The sequence below is a fragment of the Anarhichas minor genome, unplaced genomic scaffold, assembly GCF_050575085.1.
Source record: "Anarhichas minor isolate MPS153535 unplaced genomic scaffold, ASM5057508v1 ptg000039l, whole genome shotgun sequence".
Lineage (NCBI taxonomy): Eukaryota > Metazoa > Chordata > Actinopteri > Perciformes > Anarhichadidae > Anarhichas > Anarhichas minor.
Genome location: NW_027466485.1, coordinates 251,848 through 274,828, shown reverse-complemented (window position 1 = coordinate 274,828; position 22,981 = coordinate 251,848). Strand labels below are relative to the sequence as shown.

The window sequence follows — 22,981 nt, the reverse complement described above, 5'->3', positions numbered from 1 at the left end:
TCAAAAGTCACTGCCATGTGATGTTATTATATTAGGCCAGCTACATCAATACAAGTCTTTCTAGATTCAGTTACAACCTCTCTCTGCCATCTCCTCATAAGGTCTGGGAAGTGTTTTCACCGGAAATAGAGGAACCAGCATCCCGGAAAGGGAAACGTCAACAAAATGAGGTGGTGTTTTTGAACATTTGGCAGAACACGATACTCCTGCATATCTGTCCCGCTGAGGAGGACGAGAAGAAGAGGTCCTTGTTTGAAGCCGCACGTTTTACAACCTTGAAACAGTAAGTCGGAGACTTAAACTGCAGGCAGAGCCGCTGCGGACCAGCGCATGTTATGTAATGTCTCCACTGAGCTGAACCATGCAGGCGTTCAAGTGTCAGGTCCTAAAGCAGATGTTGCGTCGTTTATGTTTTGACGCTGGCAACAAGCGGGTGAGTAAGTCGATGATAAAGGTCTGACCTTGAACGCAGAATTTAAAAAAGCGGACAGTAACGCAAAGTCCATTGCAGGAGTCTGCTTCAGGAGAAGCTAAAGCTAGCTAGCTGTCATTTTATCAAGAGCTGCAGCGGTGTCTGGATTTTTTTTTTACAGGCGTTTTTTGTTGTTTTCTGGCTCAATAATATTTCATAGTGACCAGTGAGCGAACCCACTGAGTGAGCACACAGTTATTCTGCTCTGTCTTAATACATTATCTAATGTTACTCGTGTCATTCCTCACCCATTGCCTGCTAACGTTTGCTACATATTAATAGGAGCGTTAATGTTGACCAGGTTTTCACGTTTTGAGGTGTCACAGCTGCTGAGCTCGCGCGGTCAGTCGCTGAGGTGTGGCGGTTGCGCGTGACTTTCCAGGAAATCAGCTGACAGACCTCCTGGATTTTAGGAAGGATCTGGAACACGTCTGTCTGTCCTTCTTTGAGAATGCGGTGGCGCTACACGTCACTTTGGTTTTGATTCACATCAAGTAAACATATTTAAGGCAAAACGTGGGTTTGTTTTAAGTTCAGCATGCATGCTGTTTTTAGCGGGATAGATATTGTGCATGAGTCGGAGTAGGTTAAGTGCCATACAAAGTCATTTGCTTTGCCTAAAATGTGGAATCTCTGTTCTGAAAATAGGGTGTTTTACATAAAGCAGAGAAATGCATTAGAACATAACGCATTAGATGAAAATATAATCTGTTGAAGCTGAATAGAATCAAAGAGCCAAAAATAACAATCCAATGTTTGAATGCGTTTACAGTGTAGTAATACGTTTCCCCAAATGTAATAAAGTACAGCAGAGACATGAATCAGAAGATGAAGGAAATTCAGTTGTAACTTCAGAGGAAAGCATGTATGCACAGAATGCGTATTGTTTGAGACTTCCTACTGAACTCAGATTTTAAAATAAAATGTTACAGTATAATAAAATATGGAAAATAAATATCTCCAGTGTCGCAGTCTAAATAGCCTCATGAGGCAAATACCGGGGTGTATTTTTATATGGAACTCTTGTAACTGTAACCCTCACTGACTGAATCGTGCTCTCCTCGTCCCTTCAAGGTGCTTCTGAGAGGCATGAATGACTTTGCAGTTCTCAACACGGGGCGGAAGATGCCCCTCCTCGGTCTGGGGACGTGGAAGAGTGACCCGGGACAGGTAGAGGCTGCACTTGTGTCCTCTTTCCAAAAAATAAATAAATGTGTTTGAAAAGCAGGCTTCTTAATATTATTTATTCTGACAGATGTACGTCATAGCATAGCTGTACATTGAGTTCCACTTCCCCTCATTCCTCTATCCAAATGCAGACGTAGATCTCTACGCTCATGCATGAGAGCTGCACTAATCAATATCTTCCAATGAATCAAATGACTGTGTGTGAAGTGACGTGTTGCTCATAGTGCTGAATCCAGGGAGAGTTAGCATTAGCTCCTGTCGGCTCTACAGAGCATTTGAGCTTCTTTTAACTTACTTTGATTTTCGAGGCCTGCAACTCACTGTTTTAGCTCAGTGCTCTTATTGACATTTGTTCCAGCAGGCGACAGTTTTCTGTGGAAAAAAAACCCCAGTGCACACTGCCTGCTCAGCACTAAACAGCAGACCGCCAAAGTTAGCAACTAGCACGTGAACATAGCAGCTATAGAGCCACATCTTTTCCTCAGGAGTTGGTGGAGACAAAACCGAGCTAAAAGGACAGTAAATATATTGTTCAGATGTGTGGACACATTACTCTTAATGAATGATAATTTGCTCTGTAACTGCTGGATGTGTAAATAGGCAACTTTTGCCATATCAACTTTATAATATGGTAATAATAAGTGAATGTTACCACGACTTAATTTAATGCTGCTGTAAATACATAGCTTTGACAGAGACCTATATGCATCTATGTAACACCTTTTTGCCAAACAACAGTTGTCCTGTTTTGCCACTGTCACAGGTGAAACAAGCAGTTATCTGGGCACTGGAGGCTGGGTATCGCCATATTGACTGTGCAGTCATCTATGGCAATGAGGTTGAGATCGGCGAAGCCCTGCAGGAGACCTTCGGCCCCGGCAAGGTATAGAACTAGCTCCACCAGGTTGCATTAGAAGCTCGAGGTGTGTCAAACTTTACCTGACGGTGTTGTCTGTAAACCAGGCCCTGAGAAGAGAGGACGTGTTCGTCACGTCCAAGCTGTGGAACACCCGGCATCACCCCGAGGACGTGGAGCCGGCCCTCCTGAAGACCCTGAAGGACCTGAAGCTGGAGTACCTGGACCTCTACCTCATCCACTGGCCCTACGCCTTTCAGTGAGCTCCGCCTCCACCAAGCTCTGATAATGAGAGGATTAACTTGTTATCCTGAGAAAACTGCCCTTTTGTTTTCTTTGCATAACAAGCTAATTAACTTACTGTATCTTTATCCCAAGATAGCAGATCTGGAAAAAAAAAATGGACATGAATGGAAAGCAAAACTAGAGTTTTTACTAGTCTGGAATGCGTCTCTCACTTTGTATCTCCCAGACAAGGAGACGCTCCCTTCCCCAAAAAGGAGGACGGCACCTTGCTGTATGACGACATAGACTACAAGCTGACCTGGGCTTCCATGGAGAAGCTGGTGGAGAAGGGCCTCGTCAGATCCATCGGCCTGTCCAACTTCAACAGCAGGCAGATAGATGACGTCCTGTCAGTTGCCAGCATCAAACCCACTGTCCTGCAGGTACAGGGTGTTTGTGACGATGAGAGAGTTCATTTTAATTCAACAGGTTAAGTGTGAGCCACTAACTGAGCCACTGGTGTCTGTGGGTTTTGGGTGGGCAGGTAGAGAGCCACCCGTACCTGGCCCAGGTGGAGCTGCTGGCCCACTGCCGGGACCGGGGCCTGGTGATGACGGCCTACAGCCCTCTGGGCTCTGCTGACCGGTCCTGGAAGCATCCAGATGAACCGGTTCTGCTTCAGGAGCCTGTGATGGCCACCCTCGCAGAGAAATATAAAAAGTCCCCTGCTCAGATTCTCCTGAGGTGATTTTACTCCTCACTTAACTGTGTTTACCCCAGTGTGTAATGATCGACTTTCTTTCTTTTACGCAAACAACACACAGGTTATCTTATTGCATAGATACCTTCACATTTAGGAAAGTCGTACGTTTTAAAATTTCAGATCTTAAAACAATAAAAAAAAAAAAACTTAAATCCGGTTGTTAAAGGTTTTCACATGTTGATCACATATGCATCCATCTGCTTTATTAAACAGCACTTTGTTGTGCACATTGGCAGTTTCACATCAACATCAGCCAAATACTGAAGTTTCTAAAGGTTTGTTTCTGTATTTAGCATTTTTAAATTGATTCCACGTAGTATTTAAGCTCTACAGTCGTTATTGAAGGCAACCACAGAATAAGTGCAAAAGGAGAAAAATAGCTGTGTCGTGAGAGTTTAATATGTAAAAGTATTTCTTGTATCAAAAGCAGTGAGCAGTTTAAATACACATTAAATCAGTGCTGTGGTTCAGAAATACACAGTCAACGGCTAAAGTCGCAGTAATACATCTTTTGGCCACTTGAGGCTCATGCACCAGGCTGTAAACCCAACAGTGACGTACGGTATTATCAGGATGAAGCTGATGTGGCAAACATGTTCGCATTCCTACTACCAGAAATTCTGTGTGCTTTACCACTAGTTCTTTTCCAAATCATTGCTGTAGTGTTGTACATTTCAACACCAGTTTGTTGTGTTTGCAGGTGGCAGACACAACGAGGCGTGGTGACAATCCCCAAGAGTGTGACAGAGTCCCGGATCAAAGAAAACCTTCAGGTGGAGTCAAATCTCAGTCCGGCAATTCATCTCCGAACAATGAGGCAATTAAAAAAACAGCCTTCTTAATGAGATTTTCTGAACTATAGAATATCTCGTTAAGGCTCCATTCTTGCCTGCAAGTAATTGAAAGCTAATTATGCTGAAAAAGCTGTGCAGATTGTGAATCATGTTTTGGTGGAACAATAGCCAGTGTGTTGTGATGTGTCGACCTCTTTGTGTTTGTCGTCAAGGTGTTTGACTTTACCCTCGAAGCCGAGGAAATGAAGAGCATTACAGCCCTGAACAAAGGCTGGCGCTACATTCTACCAATGATCCAAGTAAGTGGGCTTCATGTATGCTCTCTGTTTAATGAGTAGAACACGATGTATTTAAGTTACCTGCTTAATGGTTGCTATTGATATTGTTTACAGTCAACTTGAAAATGTTATATTGATCAAGCTCAGTTGTGATATAATATATAATGAATGGGTGCCTGTGATCACAATAGTGCAAGTGTTACTCCTCAATGCCCTGATGGGTCGAAGGATAATGTAACAGAGAAAGTGTTATGTGGAGGTAAAGAGAGAAGCATCAACGTTTGGTTTGGGTGCTGCAGGTGGAAGGAGAACGAGTCCCCAGGGATGCAGGACATCCTCACTACCCATTCAATGACCTCTTCTGACGACTCCCACTGCAAGCTGAATTTGTGCCTTCACCCCCCCCATCACTAATAAATGTTCCTGGAGTTTGTCTTTAGATCGTGTCAAATCCTGCTCTTATCATTAGAATTTCAAGTTACTGTTGCCGATGAAGACTGGAAAATCTGGTATGCCTGTATACATACTACGTCCATGTTATTTTTTAAATAAACATTTTGTTACTTCACCTGCAGGCGTCTTTATTTGAACAGTTGCTTATTTATGAATGAACTCGTGTGGCGTCCTACGGTGAGGACCTTTACTCTTGAGTTAAATACAGTACGTTGTAATGCAGACGGTGACTTTACTTTGTCTCAATCTAAAACTACATTTTACAATATACAAGAAAAATATAATTTGAGGTATTCTATGCCAGATATACATCTTGAGTCACTCTAGTAACTGTAAAGTTTTAAGTGTACGCTATATTTAGAATACTTTATCTTGCTTTCAGAGAGCTGAAGCCGTTATATCCATATATGCTCTTTTCAAAGCCAGAGGACTCCACTGACCAGAACTTAACCCTGCAGAACACGATAGTTGTTGGTCTACCGCTGACTCGATCGGTTAGTTAGTTTATTTTTTGACTTTAATGAATTCAAACTAATCCTTAAAACCTCCAAAGATCGCCTGGTGGCTTTGAAGAGAGCATAGATAACGTCTTAAGTTCCCCGTCGGAAAAGGTAAAGCAGGTGAAATTGTTCAAATCATTCAAATCTTTATGGAATGTTCTATGATTTATAACCAACAAATGTCACAATTCTTCCATGTTAGAAAAAATATGATTTAATTATGATTAAAAAAGGGCATGGCATAATGTCTGCTGTTCAGTAATCCGGGACTTTCAGTACCAGCGGTCAGATATGATGGTAGTCTCTCATCTCCTGCAGCACCTCTTCTAACGCTTCCTCCATTTTCAGTTTGGGAGGTCTGTGCTCACGAATGTACTGTGGGAAGAAGGACACAATGCTTTTAAGCAGTTTGGAATATACAATGTAATGTAAACAGATTTAAAGGATGACTGTTCGATTCCTCTGTCTCATGGTACTGAATGATCTTCCTCTATTCTGAATGGCAACTCCATCACAGTCAGCAAATGCAGGAAAACTATGCTGAAAACACGTCTGCTCTTTCACAAGTTGGACATTCGACCATCGAGGACGTGAAACAGCGATGTTGAGACAAACCTTTACAAACTTCTACCGATCAGGATTAATCACAACTAACTACACTCCACTATGTAGTGTTTGTGTCGTGTGATGCTTTATTACCTCCTTGGTGTCCTCCAGCGTGGTGTATCTGTAGTTGGGTGGTCCCAGGCTCTGCACCAGGCTGGAGTGAAGGCGTCGCCTGCTTTCAATGAACCGCCGTGTCATGGCAAGCTGCTGTTTCAGCATTTCATTGAGTGCAAATGCTGCTGGGTTGGAGATGCTGAGAGCTGAGAGACACACACACACACAATCAGTACCATGGCTTTAGCAGCGTAATACTCTCCATTATAGTTACCATCTGGGTGCAGGTTTTAAACTAGTTCATCTCTTTCTACCGACATAATACAGTTGAGCCTCAGCAGAGGTTGGGCCCTCTCAGAATGCTCTCCGGTGCTCTCTGTGTATTTATGTTGTATTTTCTTCTGTTTGATTGCGTCTCTTACCTTCCACCATCTCTGCACTGAGAGTATAAGCAACCGCCGGGGTGGGATCCATGTAAGTCATGGCCACTGCAGGACCCAAAGCAGCCACACCTACAGAGGGAGGAGAGCCAGAGATAACATGTGTCACACCGATCCTGAGGACTTGTGCTACTGTGAAGAAATGTTACAGTGGTAGTGCTGATTACAGGCCCGACCACACCTTAAATGTACAAATGCCTTGTGTGGCAGACTAACCGGCGGGCCACATGTAAGCCAGAGGATCAGGCTGAGTCTGTACTGCCGTTTCTTTTAAAACCTTTCTAGCTGAAGCACGTCTCCTTGACTGGCGAGGTAATGTCCGGCTGCCACGTGATGAAGAGGATCGGCAGGATCTGGAGTCGCTGCTTTTGCTGAGTCCTTGACTGTGATCTGAGGTCCAGGAGCGACTTGTGTCCGAGGGAGTGCTCGAGTAATCGTCTCCTGTTCTCCCACGGGACACGTCTGAATGCGAAGCCTCCTCTCTGACCTCCGATACCACCGCCTCCTCTTCATCTCCATCTGCTTGCAAGTGCTCTGAAACCTGGCTGACACTGTGATCAGGCTCTGTCCGGCTCTCGCTCTCAAAGTCACTTTGATAGTCCAACGCGTCCTCCTGCTGCTCGTCTTTCTTCTCCTTCTTGTTCAGTTGGGGCCGCTCTTGATGTCTGTTGGGGGATTCAGGAGGATGGACGCTGTGTTTGACTTCTCTCTGTTTAGGCCGCAGGAAGAAAGCAAACATAGAAATAATGGCCAAAATTACCCCCGAAAATTCCTTGAAGCTCTTTTAGTTTTAATGTCATTCATGAATGCAATGCAATATATAGACATTCAGATAGCATGACATAATACACACAACTCATCTGTATTTTATCTAATTACCTTCCGTCGTTAGTTACCCACCTCCTCTCCTGGCGTTCTCTCAGTAAATCCAAGGTCGTCTAATGTCATCACATTAATCTTGAAGTCTGCAATAACACACGATCATAACAGAATTCAATAAGTTATAGTGTCATCAACACGTGATTTAGTCTGCTACCACCAACAATGAATCATTATTCTAGGCTGCTGTATCAAAATCTCATGACATGTTTATACTGTATGTTCAAAGTGGTGCATGTCAGAGTGCGTTATAATATCTGCATAACCCCCCCCCCCCCCCATGACAGCTCGTCATAAACTTGTGATGCCCTACACAGCGTCTCATATCAGTCCTGTTGTCTGGTGATTCTGACTCTACAGAGGGATGATTTATGTACCTTGTTGTCCATCTAGGATGCATGAAATAAAGAGCGAGGAATAAAACATGATTATTGAACAAAAAAATTTCCTCTCTTGCAAAATACATTTTTGACATAAATAAATCCTTAAACAATACAGGTACAGTATAACTGGTACATACAGAGGAAAGCACTGTTGTTTGTAAGTCCTTCTGACTGTTGATCTTAATAACTACAACACTAACTGCCACCTTTCCAGATGTATTTGATGCCCCGATGAACTTCTCTCACCTTCAGAGGTAACTGCACTCATCTCACTGAGGGGCTCTTCAGAGAAGAGCTCCTCCAGAGAAAGCACCTCCCCGCGGCCTGACATGGAGGAGAGGGAACGCTGTGGTGGACTCCCCGCCCCGTGAGGGGAGTCACAGGGAGGAGAGGGGGATGGGGAGAGCACAGAGGGGCTGAAGTGGGCCTGAGCCTGACCGGTGAATCGAAAAGGAGAACTGTGGCGAGGAGGAGAGGCTGGGGAGCGGGGGGGTGCTCTGTTTGAGGACGATGAGGGAGGGACAGCAGCGGGAGGAGGTGAGGAGTGGGCCATCTGTAAGGGTGAAAAGCATAGTATTGTCAACCACGGTGCTTCTGTTTCTGTGTAAACAAATTACAACGGCAATTTTATATTCCTTTGTGATAAAAGGGGAAGTTTTTCTACATCAAAAATAGTTTGAAATGATGAAAAACTATTTTTAGAGTTTGTACAGAACTATGTCCATGTGTAGTGATGGTGTTAGCCTAAGGCATACTGAAAATAACAACATGTGGTGACAAAAAAAGCCTTCAAAGTTGAAAGGTACCTTGTCTGCTGTTCTTATAGAAGAGCGTCTCCCTGGTATCAAGAAGCTGTTGTCTACCGAATCCAACGAGTCTCCAAGAAGTTTCCTCATGTCCTCTTCATCACTTTCCAGACTGACACCACTCACTCCTCTCACTGACGTTGTCTCCAAACCCGCCAAAGGTACTACGGCATCAGCAGCTCTGGACCTGACACCAACATCGGCGCCCTTTGACGACCTAGCAGCAGCCGTAGTAATGTTGTTACCAGCTACAGCCGTCTTGTTCTTGAGGAAACGTATCTGGTCACTGCTGGACTGTGCTGAGAGTTGCACAGGGGCCTCCAGGGACCGGGCGGCTGGTTCTGGAGAGACTTCCACGTCTGAATTTAGATTCTCTGCAGGTTTTGGCCCGTGTCTGGCCTGTTCCTGAACCTGAACCGGAACCGGTTTGCGGCTGCGGATGCGGCTCTCTATCTGAGCCAGCCTACTCAAAGCAGCAGTCTGGGAGCCCCGCTGGGAAGATGACACATTTCTGACCAGAGAGGGATGAAGGTGGAGAATAACACAAGAACTGAGTTATAGCCGTAGAGGTGATTATTATAACTGGAAATGTTTTGAGTAGAATCAGTTCCAGAATCCACTGATTAATATAACATTTATTTATCTTACACACATAACCATACCTGTGTTCAGGCACCTGCTGCATGTGGCTCTTGCTGACAGGTGACTGGCTGCTGATGGTTGCAGGTGGTGGAGCCTTCTTCAAGAACCTGCTCCCTCCTCCACCCGGAGAGCCCTGAGGTCTGAGATCCTGGCAGAAGAAAACAAAAAGCGGAGGCTTGTTGTCAAATAGGATTTAAAAACATCCCACTGTCGAGGTTTCTAAAGTCTAATTGCATTTACCGTGGTCGACAGCCCCTCTCTTGCCTGGGTCTTCCCACTAGCAGCAGCAGAGCCCAGCATGGTGTCACCTGCATGCTCAGGAGCTGAGCTGACCGAGGACAGGTCACTCAGATCTGACAATAAAGGGTGTGTACTCGAAGAAGCGGATTTGTTTTTTAAAGATCCACCCACAGCACCCTAAAGAGAAAGGAAGGCAAGACACAGAGTGTTCAAACATCACACAAAGTGAGAGACAGCGAGAGAGTGACGCCACAATTCGTGGAAACATGTTTGAAGCTTGAGACTCACTGTGTTTCCTGTGGACCCCTGAACAGACTCCACGTCTCCCCTGTTCCTCTTGGCGGACAGCTGCGCTTGAGCTCGGTCCAGAGCGGAGCTTCGACCGCCTCGTTTCCACATCGTTATACTGACGCTCTTATAATGTTAGCTACATGTTTACACCTTATTTTAGCAGCGGCTCACCCCGTTTGGGACTGTTCCATCCTGCACTGGGGGACAGTAGAGTTAGCTAGCGGTTAGCTAAGCTATGGTATCTAACATACGATGCACTTCGAAGCCCTTCATACAATTATATATAAGTTACAATTTTACATCAATACGGTTAACGTAGCGCTTCATAAAACGGCTCATAGTTTTGCCAACTTCTAGCCGTTACATACTGCCTACTTTAGGCATGGCGACCGCTCAAGCGTCCCTTGTATCCATGGGACGGCGGTTATTTTCTTCTTCTTCATCATCATAAATGGCAGCTCAATTCCTCATCCGGGTATTAGCGCCGCCAACTGTTCATTACGTGACATGGTTTATACAACGTAGTGTAAAAATCTGTAAATAGGACCAATGTAGCAGCTATTTGAAGATAGGGATTACATTTGTCAGAGGTATAAGAAACAAGTGTATGTCGCTAAAGTCCTTGATTATGTTGTGACTCAGGTTTTGAGGAAGAATTTGTATTTTTTGAGAGACGTTCTGGCATTTTAATAAGACACCTTCTGTGTTTTCTCGCTCCTCTTATTGATGACTGTACTTTGCTATTCACGAACTAAAGGACAATGTCCCTGCTGTCTGCTGTTCATTCCCAGAGCTTGAGTCATCAGGCAATTCCATCAACATGTTGTCATCAACCTGACCTTGGTGTTGTTCTTCCTTTTTTCAGTCTATGTTGCTCATGCTTATACACCCCCCCATGTACATTGTCCACATTAGCCTACAAAATATCAAGCTGAATGCAATCACATTGTGTTAGACTATTGCCTCTAAACTGACAAAGACAATGTTTACATGCTGATATTTAACCTGTTCCAACTCCCCCCTATTTTGGAGCAAAACCGCCTAAAATGACATACCCATAATTAAAATGGCTGTAGCTTCTGAACCACTCTGACTATATGCATCAATGAGGTCTTTCTAGAAAGAAAACCCCCTAAGGTAGAAGAAAACCTGTAGGTCATATAGACAGAGCAGTGGGCCTTTGAAGTCAGTAAAAATTGAAGATTTGTGTCCGCCTAAAATAAAAAGTATCTTTCAGTATAAATAACTGCCTGTGGCTGTATCTGTACAGGTAAAGGACAGTATAGGGCTGTAACTACACTATTAGTGAACAACTGCCTCAAATTTGAAGAAGATTGGACAAAGTATGACCATTCTACAGTGTTTCTTCCATGAAGAGATCCAGGCGGAGCTCTAAAAGGATATTTGGAGACCCAAATGGACACATGGTAACCAAATGATATTCTTTATATTTTGATATTATATTATTTTCCTTTTATTTTTAGCCTTTGCAAATACTATGTATATATGGTCAAAGACGTGGTGTGTGAGTAGCGGACTTGCTGTGCGTAATGGCTGCGACAGAGCGCACGATCGAGTATACGGGTAGCTCATTTACGCAAAGGTTATACGTTGGTTTACGGCTTACGTAAGAGCAGTCAAGGTTTGCACTATAAGTACTAGCGTTTTCTGAAGGCACTAGTTCCATCCGTACCTCCATCCATAGTAAGATCCGCTAGCACATAGTCGGGTCTGTAATGTGTCTTTTTCCGTCGCAATGCTGCAAGATCCGACTTGCAGCGGTTATGGTGACTTTAGACAGTGTGTGTTTGGGCTCCGTTTGTGACAAAATCCATAAGAAATGAAAGAAAATAGATGTTTTCTTTGCAAAGATGAGGATTTGGGGCATGCTGGGATACCAAACACGGCCATGTTTTGTGACGTATTTTGCGGAAGCAAGCCGTACGAACGGAAGGGGAGGGGATCGAGGACGCCGGCGTCCTCGCGGGGTGGAGGAGGTTTTAACAACTCAATGTTTACCATGTTCACTGTTCACGTGTTCAATCCATCCAATTGTTGTGATATTTCAGTCTGGACCAAAGTGGAAGACAGACTGACATTGCGAATTACATATTGTGAGTATTTAATTAACTGGGTGATGCCAATCATTACTGTATTTAAATTTGACTACTTTATACGACAACAGCATAAATAAATAGACAAAATATTCACATTTTTTCCATTAAAACACAATTTAGACATTAATAATGGAAAATGGTACTTTTAGTAAATATTAATAGCCGAATATATAAAATAGTGTGTGAAAAACCATGTAGATTTTGAATGGCAGTGAGGCAGTGTGTCTATAAGTCACATTTTGTTTTTCCTGCCTTTTTTTTAGTTGCTCTTAGCGACGCTAATGACATACAACCCTTTCACAATGCATGCAGGAACATTTGTTTGCAGAAAAGCATAGTGCAAAAAGAGACACATTACATTATTTGACCCGACAATAATGGATAAATAAATGCAGTTATATTAGGCGTTGCCATGACTCCACAGTGAACTTGTCAACTCATTATACTCCCATTTCCACCTTTTACAAATAATCTCCATGTGAAGAAATACAACAAGCATTTTACTGTGGTTTTTGCATCCTAAACTCAAAGGTTTCCTTGACTTGGATCCTATAACACCATGTGTTGCTCTCTAGCAGGATAATGGTACACATGGAGTTTCTCATGAAGCAGATCTGGGTTGAACTAACTGGTGAGTTAGAAATCATCGACACTGACGAGATTGTTGTCATTTCTCTCGCAAGTTTCTGGAATCAGTTTATGACTCCAAATGGACTCCTGAATATGAAGCATGGATTATTTATTTATTTTGTAGGGGTATGGCCAGGTCAAACAGAGAGTCGTCCTTTTACCCTGTTGTATTTAAACCTTTTTAGAAGTCTTACTGTAGGAGGTAAAATAATCCAGTAATTTAAAAGAAGGGAGATGGACCCATGGACGGTTGTTTCCACCAATCAGAGACAGTCGACCAGTGGTAACTTTGTTGACGGGGTTAAGAATGGGGATGTAATCTTTCCACATAGCTTGCAAGCTACGGTCCTACAGTCATGAGAAATCCTATAACAACAGAACAAAAAAAATGTGACAAGAGCTGATGAGATCGACGCAGCAGTGCAAGTTCTCAAAAAAGAAAAACGTCAACTGCTCCTAGCTACTGCAACTGAAGCTCTGTGGCAACTGAAAATGTTGGTGAGCCGGATACAGCTCTCACTCCCGATGAGGCAAAACAAAGCAAAAAAAGAAACACTCTAAATTAGAAATCGGCTAACATAAACACAATGTCAGGTCAAACTAATTTAGTGAAACGAACTGGAAATTCTGTCTAGATTCGTTTTACCGAAAATCCACATTAAAAGCCACACATGAGCGACAGGACCGTTCAATCTGCATCAACTCTGACCAGCTGTCTGTCTGTCAGCAGCACATCTCCTGAGGAAATGAGAGGACAGCAGTCCGCCATACTGTCTTCATCAGGCTGACAGTAGACATTTACTGCTGAATCCTACTGTTTTGGTTCACTCTCACTGCTCTCATATAGTACAGTACAACTAAGGAAAAGTAGTTATCAACCACAAAGGCTTTTCCAATTATTGTGCTCTGGGTAGAAATAGAACTTCATGGTCGTTCTTGGGCTTCATTGCCTGCCACACACACCAGAATAAATTGATGAAATTGACACTGGTACAAAGAATAATGTTATTCTTTATGCCAGTCATTTATCTATAAAATGTACTTATGACAGCGTTGAACCTTCTTTACATCTAAACATGTTCTGTCTGACAGCCTCCAGATCAAAGCACATCAACATGAGCAGCTGCACACTGCGAAACAAAAGATTAAATAGGATACACTGGACAACATCTCTAAGTATATGCTCACATATCTTCAATTTGAAATGTCTTCATTCCTTTTGGAACTGAGGTAACATGGGAACTTGAGCATGGGGCTTTTATTGTGAAGAATTTAGAGAAAAATGTGTTTGTCACTGGATAACCAGAGCTTTGTCAGGGGCTAATCTTCAATAACAAAGTCTACCAGTCCTGCAGGGAGGAAGAGAAAACAGCAAAAAATAACGTGGGACTTTTATTGTGAGGAATTTAAATATATATGAACACTAACCGATAAGGCAGCACGCATTGTTTCAAGTGCACTTATGCAGACACATTGAGTTCAGATCTGGCGTATCCGATCACAAAATTCACATTTAAAAGACAAGTGTAACCACGGAAACAGAGGGGCAGTATGGGACCCTATTATGGGTCAAGCTCCAAACTAGAATTACCGCCTCATGATTGTGTGCCTCCGCCGATCAGTCATGTTGCAGATTACATCAACGTTATCCTTGATAACTTATAGTCAAAGTTAGAAATGAACAAGAATGGGACGGACGTACGGTACCAGTGACCTTGACCCTATACCTCCAAAATTCCCTTCCTGCCTTGTAAACAACTTTCAAACTCCATGCCCCGTATTTGTCACTGAACTTTGAAGCCTCCTGCCAATCTTGGATATCCCATTGGGGTTATTAAAGATGTCATGACGAGTAATGTGTAAAATCAATGGAGTGCTAACAAGCCAGATGTTTGCGATGTAGGAGACGTGTAATATTTTTGTTGTGATCTCTGATGTGTTAACATACAGTAAAAGTTGTTTTTTTTCCAATCAGCACCTCAAAACTTCCATCACAAAACATCCGTTATCCACACTCCCCTAACTACTGACTCCTCTGTGACACTGTAAAAGCAGAGTTTGGAGCCAGGGGGCTAAACAACAAGAAACCACAAAATGTTGTTTGGTAAATCATCATTCAATGAGTGTTTTGAGTTAATTTCTTGGTGGATCTCAGTGATGAATTCTGCATCTAGTTTTCAGTTTTTAAGAAAATTCATAACCAACAGGTCAAATAGTCCGCCAGTCTATGCAGGACCCTCGACTTTGATAGATGTCACAGTGGCCATGAAACAACGTTGGAAAAGGCGGTCAGGGTCCGGGGGCTGGTTGTCACAGTCCAGCTTGCCCCTCAGGAAGTGTTTCTTGAGGCCTTGAGGACCGGCGGGGGCGCTGGAATGGCTCGGTCCTGGTCTTTGTGGACTCGATGTAGAGCCTAGAAGACAGAAAGTTCACTCAGAAACTTGAGCCAGACCGACTATGCAAACCACCAGTAAGTAAACCTGTCAGTATTATCTTATAATAACGTTTACATTAGGTATGTTTCCATTGAATTGTCAAGCCAACTTTAAGCAAACCTCTTAAATATCGCAAAAGAATGCGAATAAGGTACGTTTCCATCAACTGGGTTGGAGTGAATAAACTCGGCTACAGTGTAGTTTGGTTAGAGGTTGGTGTTATAGGCTATGCGTGTCTGTAATCCGCCAGCAAACAGAGTAGAAAACAAAACAAGTCGGCTTGGCCATCTGAACAAATACCGCCCATCTATGAGAGAAAAATGGAGATAGGTGTTCAGGAATTCATTTCACCTCTTACATTACAGCCAGTACTGACCATGTTTCATGCTGCCTGAAGACGAAGACAAGCTTTTGCAAGTTGTGCGCCCACATCGGAAACAGACGATCAGTCATGTGAGTAAAATGTTCGCTAAATAAGAATTTATTCAGCAAAGGCGTTTCCATAATCCATTTATCGCATCAATTCTTTTTCGACTTAGGCAAAAACCACCTCAAGCGTGCGTAAGAACAGTGTTCCGCTTAATCGAATCTTGCTGTTTCCATATTACATTCCATATGGCTTTTCTCATGAGAAAATGAGCTTAAACAATATGTGAATGGAAACATTGCAAGTGTGTTTGTTTGCACCGCAGTCTATAGTCCAAGAACATATTACAGCTGATTCCTTGGTCCCCCCCCCATTCAACATAACTTGTTTTCCTTTGATAACTCAAGGCATAGTTTACATCAATTACCTGACTCTTCGTGCCAATAACACTGATAAAGTCGTGAGGTGTCCAGCCTCAACAGCTGTGAAAGGAGAGCGAGAGATGTGAGTCAAGCTGTACACGCCCACACGGTCCTGAGGAGAGGTCTAATTAGACCACTTGAGAGAAAATACATGTGTCGGTGTACCAGGGGTGAGCGGCGCTTTTAAATGTGATTTTATAAAGGTCAAATAGCCCAGATTCAGTGTAATTGCTAGCATTTAACAAGGCTTTGAAACAACATGACAAATTACACTCTTATTATAGACCATTTAAAATCTAACTACAATTTCCATCTATTTTATCTGCTAAACTCAGCCTCTATATAGATTGGTTGTTTCCTAAAACGTATTCAGTTTGAACAGCTGAGGCAAATCTTAAGGACAGTATAGGTCCTTGGTGGACACCTGTGGCATCTATCACCCATGTCCAGTCAGGAATAGGAAGGATACGTTCTCAAAAAGTGACGTAACAGCTGCTGAAAATCTTGTGTTGTGCTCATTCAATAGTTTTCTCATTATTGTCAACATAAACAACAAAAAAGATGAATCATTTAACCACGCGAAGAGCGTTGAATGTATGAGCAGTCAGTTTTAAGATACCAAAATAACAAGCTTGCTCAATTCTGGTAGTTTATTCCTTTCAAAGGTTTCGCGTCGGCCATTAATAAATGTCAGGCTACACGGTTCAGTGAAATTTATCGACGCATTCGCAGAATTTCCCGCCACAGAGACGGAGCTGCAGTCGGTACCTGGTGCTCGGAGCGGCAGCCCATTGTCCAGACCTCTGGGTTTGGTGGTGATGAACAGATAGCAGAGGACACACAGAGTGACGATGAAGGCGAGAAGAACCACAGCTGCTACAGAGAGACCCACCAGAGCTCCGAAACTGTGAAACAGAGAACAAAGACACAGCAGGACTATTGTAAATTCATGGCTCTCAGCATGTTGTCCAACAGACTGGAAATAGGATTCAGTCCGTGCATAGTAATATCACAAGATCATCTGCTTACATGATATAGTTAACCAGAGTATTTCCAATCATGCACCCAGTATTACAGGCTTTCAGTTGCTTGGACAGATCATCAATAGATTAAACAGAACTTGTCGGACACCATTGCTAACCCCAAATGGGGCTGAGACACTTTTACCCCATTTTACTTGCATAGTCTGCTGCGCATACCAGTAAGCCAGAATTCTCACAATGTATGTGGGGACACCTCTTTGGCTCAGTTTGAAAAACAACTTACTATGATTAACACGAGCAAAAGCTTTGGAGGCATCAATAAAACACATCAGAACTGATGAGTTTTCACCTCTGTATTTGTTGACAATTTCTGTTATCTGTGGAGGTGATAAAGTCATATATTCTGTCCAGCAGGATTCTTTCTAGGACTTTTGACAGTGCGCTGGCCAAAGCAATGGGCCTGTAATTATAGGCTACATACTTTACCAGCTTTGTTTTTAATGACTGGCACTAAGAGAACAGACAGCATCGAGTCTGGCAACAAGCCGTGAATCATGAAGCCAGTAAAAGAAATAGCAAGGAGAGGAGCTAACCTCGGACTAGCATATTTAAGGTGTTCAGCAGTGGTCCAAACCACTTGCTTTATTATCCATCACTTTATCCTCTTAGACGTTTCTGTGATCTTGATTAGCATATTCATTCTTGAGTTACGGTCACAGTGACCTTGACCAAGTAGACTTTTTAACAAATTTGAAGAAATTCCCTGAAAATATAATGCGGTAAAGCATGAAGCATCTGTTCACATCAGTGACACATGAATTCATTTTAATCAATTTATAAACTCCTGGATATGTTTTTAAGCAAGAATTCTGTTTGTGTTCAAAACTTTCAGCACATTCAAAATATTTATCTGTGTTCCCTGAAAAGTTATTATATATATTCATGTATTATTTTTATCTCTAAGCCAGGGGCACGCAGAGACAGTGACACAGAGCTACCGGTCGGAAGAAAAACGTCACACTGCAGTCTAAATTTTCAGTCAAGGTCAAAATAATGCTAAAACATGAACACATGATTTGAAGCAACCTGTTCGATTATGATTTATATATTTTTTAGCATTGGCCCTAATACCTAATACCTTTTGGCTTATCTTATTCTCCCCACCGAAACCTACACCTGTGCTGTTCAGTCACATCCAGCAATGAGGGAGCTTTAGAGCTGCTGGAAAGTGCATTTATTCTGGTGACACAAACCACTGAATCACAACAACAAGTGGCAGAATGTGAGATTTTCTGAAAAACACAATGCTGCTTGAGTAAACACTTCGATATTCTCTCATGCAGTGAGATGGTAAATGGACTGTACTTGTATCGCACTTTTCTATTCTTCCGACCACTCAAAGCGCTTGAACACTACATGTCATCATTCACCATTCACACACTGAAGGCAAGGACCACTGAGCCACAGTGTGATTTCATTTAAACAAATCAATTCAAGTATAACAGCATGGCTGCCTGAATACTTCAGCCAGCTGGAACATAATGGAAAATCAAGCTGGAAGAAATACGGAAGAAGTCAAAGAGATGTAAAGTGTAAAGATCAAAAAGATATGTACTGTATTTTGTTATAGTGTGCTTCAAATGTGAGCAGCAGAGGGCTGGAGTGGTGTCTTACATGCCCATTCTGTGCTTTGAGAGAGAAAAGCACTCAGTAAAAGGTGTTCCTATACTCACACATAATGACAAATAATGATGCGGAGCCGGGTAATTTCCCTCGCCCATAATTCCGACGGAGATGAGTAGTACCGTGCTACATGATTTGCATTGTGATGAAATTACAATTAATTATGATATCGATTTGTATAATCAAATATTAATGAATCCTCGGATTTTTTACATTACTATACCTTACCATGTGAGTTTGGACTTAGACTTTCGATACAATGACTTTAAGGCTCAGTTCCCACTAAATTACCTCACTTACCTGCAGTGCTCTCTAGCACCTCAGATAGTTTGGGTTTTATGCAGCTTTTGCAATATCCATTAAATCTCTCCGACACAATACAATGGAGGTGACATTTTGTTTGCCGTGCACTGAGAAATGATATCCTCACTGTTTCAGTGGAATATAGCCTGCTGGAAAAAAAATTGTCCCAATCAAAAATGTTGACAGTTCAGTGGATTATCAGAGAAAAAGTTGGATCAATGCATCCCTAGATCTTTGTCATTTACTGAATGAGAGGCAATGTTGTCATGAATGATATAACTTACATATGTGGGCCTCAAAGGTGTGTTTCAGATATGCATTAATGAGCATCAATTAGTGTTGTTTTTGAATCAAATGTATTCCTAATTAGTCTATAGTCTCTTATGACATCCAAATAGCCTAACTGGAGACACAAAGAGGAAGGTAAGTAAAATACCAGTAACAGGTTGGCTTCATTACGTGCTTAGTAACCCACACATGCACGTTTTAACCCCTTAAAAACTCACATTTCTAGAAGTCTTGAACACAATAAATGATTCTGTGCAGAATTAGTTTGCCTTCACTGACACCATGCCTGGTGCACGTAATTAAAATCTGGAGAGCATATGAGAAGTTAACGGGTACATTCAACCTCCACTACACATTCTGACACGGGGGGGGGAAAGCGTCAATGAGACACTTTTGGGACTGTGTTTATCACCCCTTACCTTAACCACCACATGTATCCATATTCGTAAGGGAAAAAGCTGTTTGGGTCATCGCAGCAGTACTTCAAGTCATTGAACCCGCAGCAGAAAAGTGCCGTGGTGTCACTGTCCGCTTTCGGACACGTGAAGCCCTCCACGAACACGTTTTCTTTGCCGTAGTAACTTTCGCAGTCCGACCTCATATCAGCCACAGTAGCGCACGTGGCGCGCATTAAGACGCGAGCTCAAGCCGCACATCTCCCATTGCTGCGACTCCACATCAACAAGTCTGATCCTCGTGGAGCTGCAGGCTCCAGAATGGCTGGAGGTGCAGACCGGCTCTCTCTCTCTCTCTCTCTCTCTCTCTCTGACTCCCTCCATGTCTCTCTCTTTCTCTCTGGCACCATGTCTGTCTGTCTCTCTCTCTCGCTCTCTCTGACTCCCTCGATGTCTGTCTCTCTCTCTCCCCCCCTCTCTCGCTCTTCTTCTCTCTCTCTCTATCTCTCTCTGACTCCCTCCATGTCTCTCTCTCTCTCTGACCCCCTCTATGTCTGTCTCTCTCTCTCTCTCTCACTCTGACACCCTCTATGTCTGTCTGTCTGTATGTCTGTCTGTCTGTCTCTCTCTCTCTGACTCCCTCCATGTCTCTCTCTCTTTCTCTCTGGCACCATGTCTGTCTGTCTCTCTCTCTCTCTCGCTCTCTGACTCCCTCCATGTCTCTCTCTCTCTTTCTCTCTGGCACCATGTCTGTCTGTCTCTCTCTCCGCTCTCTCTGACTCCCTCTATGTCTGTCTCTCTCTCTCCCCCCTCTCTCGCTCTTCTTCTCTCTCTCTCTCTGACTCCCTCCATGTCTCTCTCTCTCTCTGACTCCCTCCATGTCTCTCTCTCTCTCTCTGAGTCCCTCCATGTCTCTCTCTCTCTGACACCCTCTATGTCTGTCTGTCTCTCTCCCTCTCTCTCTCTCTGACTCCCTCCATGTCTCTCTCTCTCTGACACCCTCTATGTCTGTCTGTCTCTCTCCCTCTCTCTCTCTCTCTCTCTCTCTGACTCCCTCCATCTCTCTCTCTCTCTGACCCCCTCTATGTCTCTCTCTCTCTCTCTCTCTGACTCCCTCCATGTCTCTCTCTCTTTCTCTCTGGCACCATGTCTGTCTGTCTCTCTCTCTCTCTCGCTCTCTGACTCCCTCCATGTCTCTCTCTCTTTCTCTCTGGCACCATGTCTGTCTGTCTCTCTCTCTCTCTCGCTCTCTGACTCCCTCCATGTCTCTCTCTCTCTTTCTCTCTGGCACCATGTCTGTCTGTCTCTCTCTCCGCTCTCTCGCTCTTCTTCTCTCTCTCTCTCTCTGACTCCCTCCATGTCTCTCTCTCTCTCTCTGACTCCCTCCATGTCTCTCTCTCTCTGACACCCTCTATGTCTGTCTCTCTCTCTCTCTCTCGCTCTCTCTGACACCCTCTATGTCTGTCTCTCTCTCTCTCACTCTGACACCCTCTATGTCTGTCTCTCTCTCTCTCACTCTGACACCCTCTATGTCTGTCTGTCTGTCTGTCTGTCCCTCTCTCTCTCTCTGACTCCCTCCATTTCTCTCTCTCTCTCTGACCCCCTCTATGTCTGTCTATCTCTCTCTCTCTCTCTCTCTCTCTGACTCCCTCCATGTCTCTCTCTCTGTCTGACACCCTCTATGTCTGCCCCCCCCTCTCTCTGACACCCTTATGAATACCTATATTTATACAATAGGGTGAGACTTTTTATGAATCAAGTTAACTTGATGAAAAACAAGTCTACAAGCATCCTTGCGGCTCCGTTAGGATGTAGGCATACTTAGCGCAGTACTTTGAACTATGCTAACGTCTGCATGCTAACATTAGTAATATGTTAATAGAGCATAAAGGCGTACAATAAATATTTTGTGACAAAGTAAGAAGTCAATGAGCGTTACCGAAAGAAAGCCGTAGACCAGGGGTTCCAAACCTTTTGCAACTTAAGTCCCAATTTGGATTGTTGAAAAAAATCATAGGACCACCTTCCCAAATAAATAAGAAACACCATAATAAATATTCTGCTTTCCCTCGCTGATCACTGCCTGCCATTATGAATACAAATTGTATGTATTCAGGGTCCTCACCACACGCGTCGTAGCTTTTACTGGCGCAGGTTGTCTTCCACATCACGCTTTCGTTTAAAAAGAGCAACCCATTTCGTTTTTTTCATTTGATGTGAATTCAATAGCCCATATAGATATCAAAATAAGATTTTATTTTTTAAAGCAGTCATATAAGAACATGAAGCTACACATCTGCACACATCAATTCGCATCAGTTAAGAATAATCAGGCATACTTCACTTGTCTGCCTCCTCGGTAAGATCATGCATGGATGCAAAAATAATTTGTGGTTAATGAAACCACAACAAATAGTCAGCATTCATAATGAATGAATTGCACTTCTGGTTAGATGCTAAAACTGCATTTCGTTGACAATAAAGTTGAATCTGAATCTGAATGACATATAGTAAATATAGTAATGATTAAAAGATTGAGCATTGATTGAGAGAGCAGTGATCTTTTTTGATAAATTAGGCCCCTTTATTGTAGTGAGTAGTGCTTCTTATGAGCACTTACAACTCCTACCTCATTGTGGTTGATTAATTAGGACAAAGATTTTTTTGTACTAAGCGTGAACCTAACAATAATGCTGCATTCACAAAGAATCAGGCAAATGGCAGACAGATAACACCTCGATGGCACGGACAAAAACAAACGGCAGGGTGGAAAAACAAAACAAATATAAAGTTTTTAAATATTATTATTGCCGTCAAATTGCAACTTATTTTGACTTGTTTTAAACCATTTATTAAACAATGTGCAATTAAGTTTCATCCTTGAATGTTACCAGGTGACAATTCTGAAAGTAACTATAGCCAGCTAACATAACGTTAGCCTGTTTCAATTGTGTGTATTTTGTCAGATTATTTGAATTGGCTGGCTAGTAATAAGCAAAAGGCTAACGCTAGCCTTAAAGCAGATCTGCAAAAATATCTGAATCGTACGATCACAATGTTTAATGTTCAAATAAACCCCAAAAAACAACTACATTTTTTCTCATTTCCCAACAAATGTCAATAACAAGCGTGTTACAGACATGTGCATCACTTTTTAGTGTCCCCATTCAAACAGCAGCCCGTTTCTGCGTTTGGTTGTGTTTTCTGTATTTGCAGTGTTTGAGCTCTCAAGGCCACTGGCAGCATCCACATTCAGGCTCATAACAATATAACTCTCTGGAAGGGGCGATCTGCATACTTTTACCTTTGCTATACTTAAAGCAATTACTCAAGGTTTCATTGAAATCATCAATTGATTTTAAAAAGTAAAAATATGATTATATATGAAATTGCTGAAAAAATTCCAGCCAGAGAGAACACATCCCGTTTTCCTAACAGCAAAAGAAACAACTTCTGTGAAGGGACGAGACCTCGTCTGGATCTGTAAA

General features: G+C 42.8%; 3 protein-coding genes across 5 annotated transcripts; 1 reads left to right on the top strand and 2 right to left on the bottom strand.

Moving 5' to 3' along the window:
- The first annotated feature begins 16 nt into the window (after positions 1-16).
- akr1a1b (aldo-keto reductase family 1, member A1b (aldehyde reductase)) lies at positions 17-5,144 on the top strand. Of its 3 annotated transcripts, none has more exons than XM_076107470.1 (9): positions 17-283; positions 1,547-1,642; positions 2,424-2,543; positions 2,624-2,775; positions 2,989-3,184; positions 3,286-3,485; positions 4,205-4,277; positions 4,511-4,597; positions 4,876-5,144. In XM_076107470.1, the coding sequence occupies exons 2-9, from the start codon at positions 1,562-1,564 to the stop codon at positions 4,939-4,941; spliced, it is 975 nt and encodes a 324-aa protein (XP_075963585.1). In that variant the 5' UTR covers positions 17-283; positions 1,547-1,561; the 3' UTR covers positions 4,942-5,144. The 3 variants fall into 3 exon arrangements, 2 of the variants coding, with proteins under 2 accessions (XP_075963585.1, XP_075963583.1); XR_012958987.1 differs by lacking the exon at positions 17-283 and adding an exon at positions 303-433 and having other exon boundaries at positions 4,205-4,321; XM_076107468.1 differs by lacking the exon at positions 17-283 and adding an exon at positions 306-433.
- A 583-nt stretch (positions 5,145-5,727) lies between these two features.
- cunh19orf44 (chromosome unknown C19orf44 homolog) lies at positions 5,728-10,297 on the bottom strand. The gene is made up of 10 exons (XM_076107466.1): positions 9,868-10,297; positions 9,580-9,756; positions 9,360-9,487; positions 8,698-9,208; positions 8,138-8,444; positions 7,530-7,594; positions 6,846-7,338; positions 6,612-6,701; positions 6,229-6,395; positions 5,728-5,904 (listed from the first exon to the last, which is right to left on the bottom strand). Exons 1-10 carry the CDS (start codon positions 9,976-9,978, stop codon positions 5,815-5,817), a joined length of 2,139 nt encoding a protein of 712 aa, XP_075963581.1. The 5' UTR covers positions 9,979-10,297; the 3' UTR covers positions 5,728-5,814.
- Positions 10,298-14,842: 4,545 nt separating this feature from the next.
- Positions 14,843-19,699, bottom strand: LOC142967848 (protein shisa-like-2A). Its single transcript, XM_076107452.1, has 3 exons — positions 19,518-19,699; positions 16,610-16,746; positions 14,843-15,030 (listed from the first exon to the last, which is right to left on the bottom strand). The coding sequence occupies exons 1-3, from the start codon at positions 19,697-19,699 to the stop codon at positions 14,843-14,845; spliced, it is 507 nt and encodes a 168-aa protein (XP_075963567.1).
- Between the last annotated feature and the right edge of the window lie 3,282 nt (positions 19,700-22,981).

What these genes read in the sequence shown, in the direction of transcription:
- akr1a1b (XM_076107468.1), top strand. Translation starts at nt 362, where the DNA reads ATGCAGGCGTTCAAGTGTCAGGTCCTAAAGCAGATGTTGCGTCGTTTA. An exon ending in CACTGGCCCTACGCCTTTCA is followed by an intron (nt 2,776 to 2,988) that starts GTGAGCTCCGCC and finishes TGTATCTCCCAG; the next exon opens with ACAAGGAGACGCTCCCTTCC. An exon ending in CCTGCTCAGATTCTCCTGAG is followed by an intron (nt 3,486 to 4,204) that starts GTGATTTTACTC and finishes TTGTGTTTGCAG; the next exon opens with GTGGCAGACACAACGAGGCG.
- LOC142967848 (XM_076107452.1), bottom strand. Translation starts at nt 19,699, where the DNA reads ATGAGGTCGGACTGCGAAAGTTACTACGGCAAAGAAAACGTGTTCGTG. An exon ending in GGATACATGTGGTGGTTAAG is followed by an intron (nt 16,747 to 19,517) that starts GTAAGGGGTGAT and finishes TCTGTTTCACAG; the next exon opens with TTTCGGAGCTCTGGTGGGTC. An exon ending in GCTGCCGCTCCGAGCACCAG is followed by an intron (nt 15,031 to 16,609) that starts GTACCGACTGCA and finishes TCTGTCTTCTAG; the next exon opens with GCTCTACATCGAGTCCACAA.
- cunh19orf44 (XM_076107466.1), bottom strand. Translation starts at nt 9,978, where the DNA reads ATGTGGAAACGAGGCGGTCGAAGCTCCGCTCTGGACCGAGCTCAAGCG. An exon ending in GGCTTACATGTGGCCCGCCG is followed by an intron (nt 6,702 to 6,845) that starts GTTAGTCTGCCA and finishes CTCCCTCTGTAG; the next exon opens with GTGTGGCTGCTTTGGGTCCT. An exon ending in CGCTGGAGGACACCAAGGAG is followed by an intron (nt 5,905 to 6,228) that starts GTAATAAAGCAT and finishes TTCTTCCCACAG; the next exon opens with TACATTCGTGAGCACAGACC.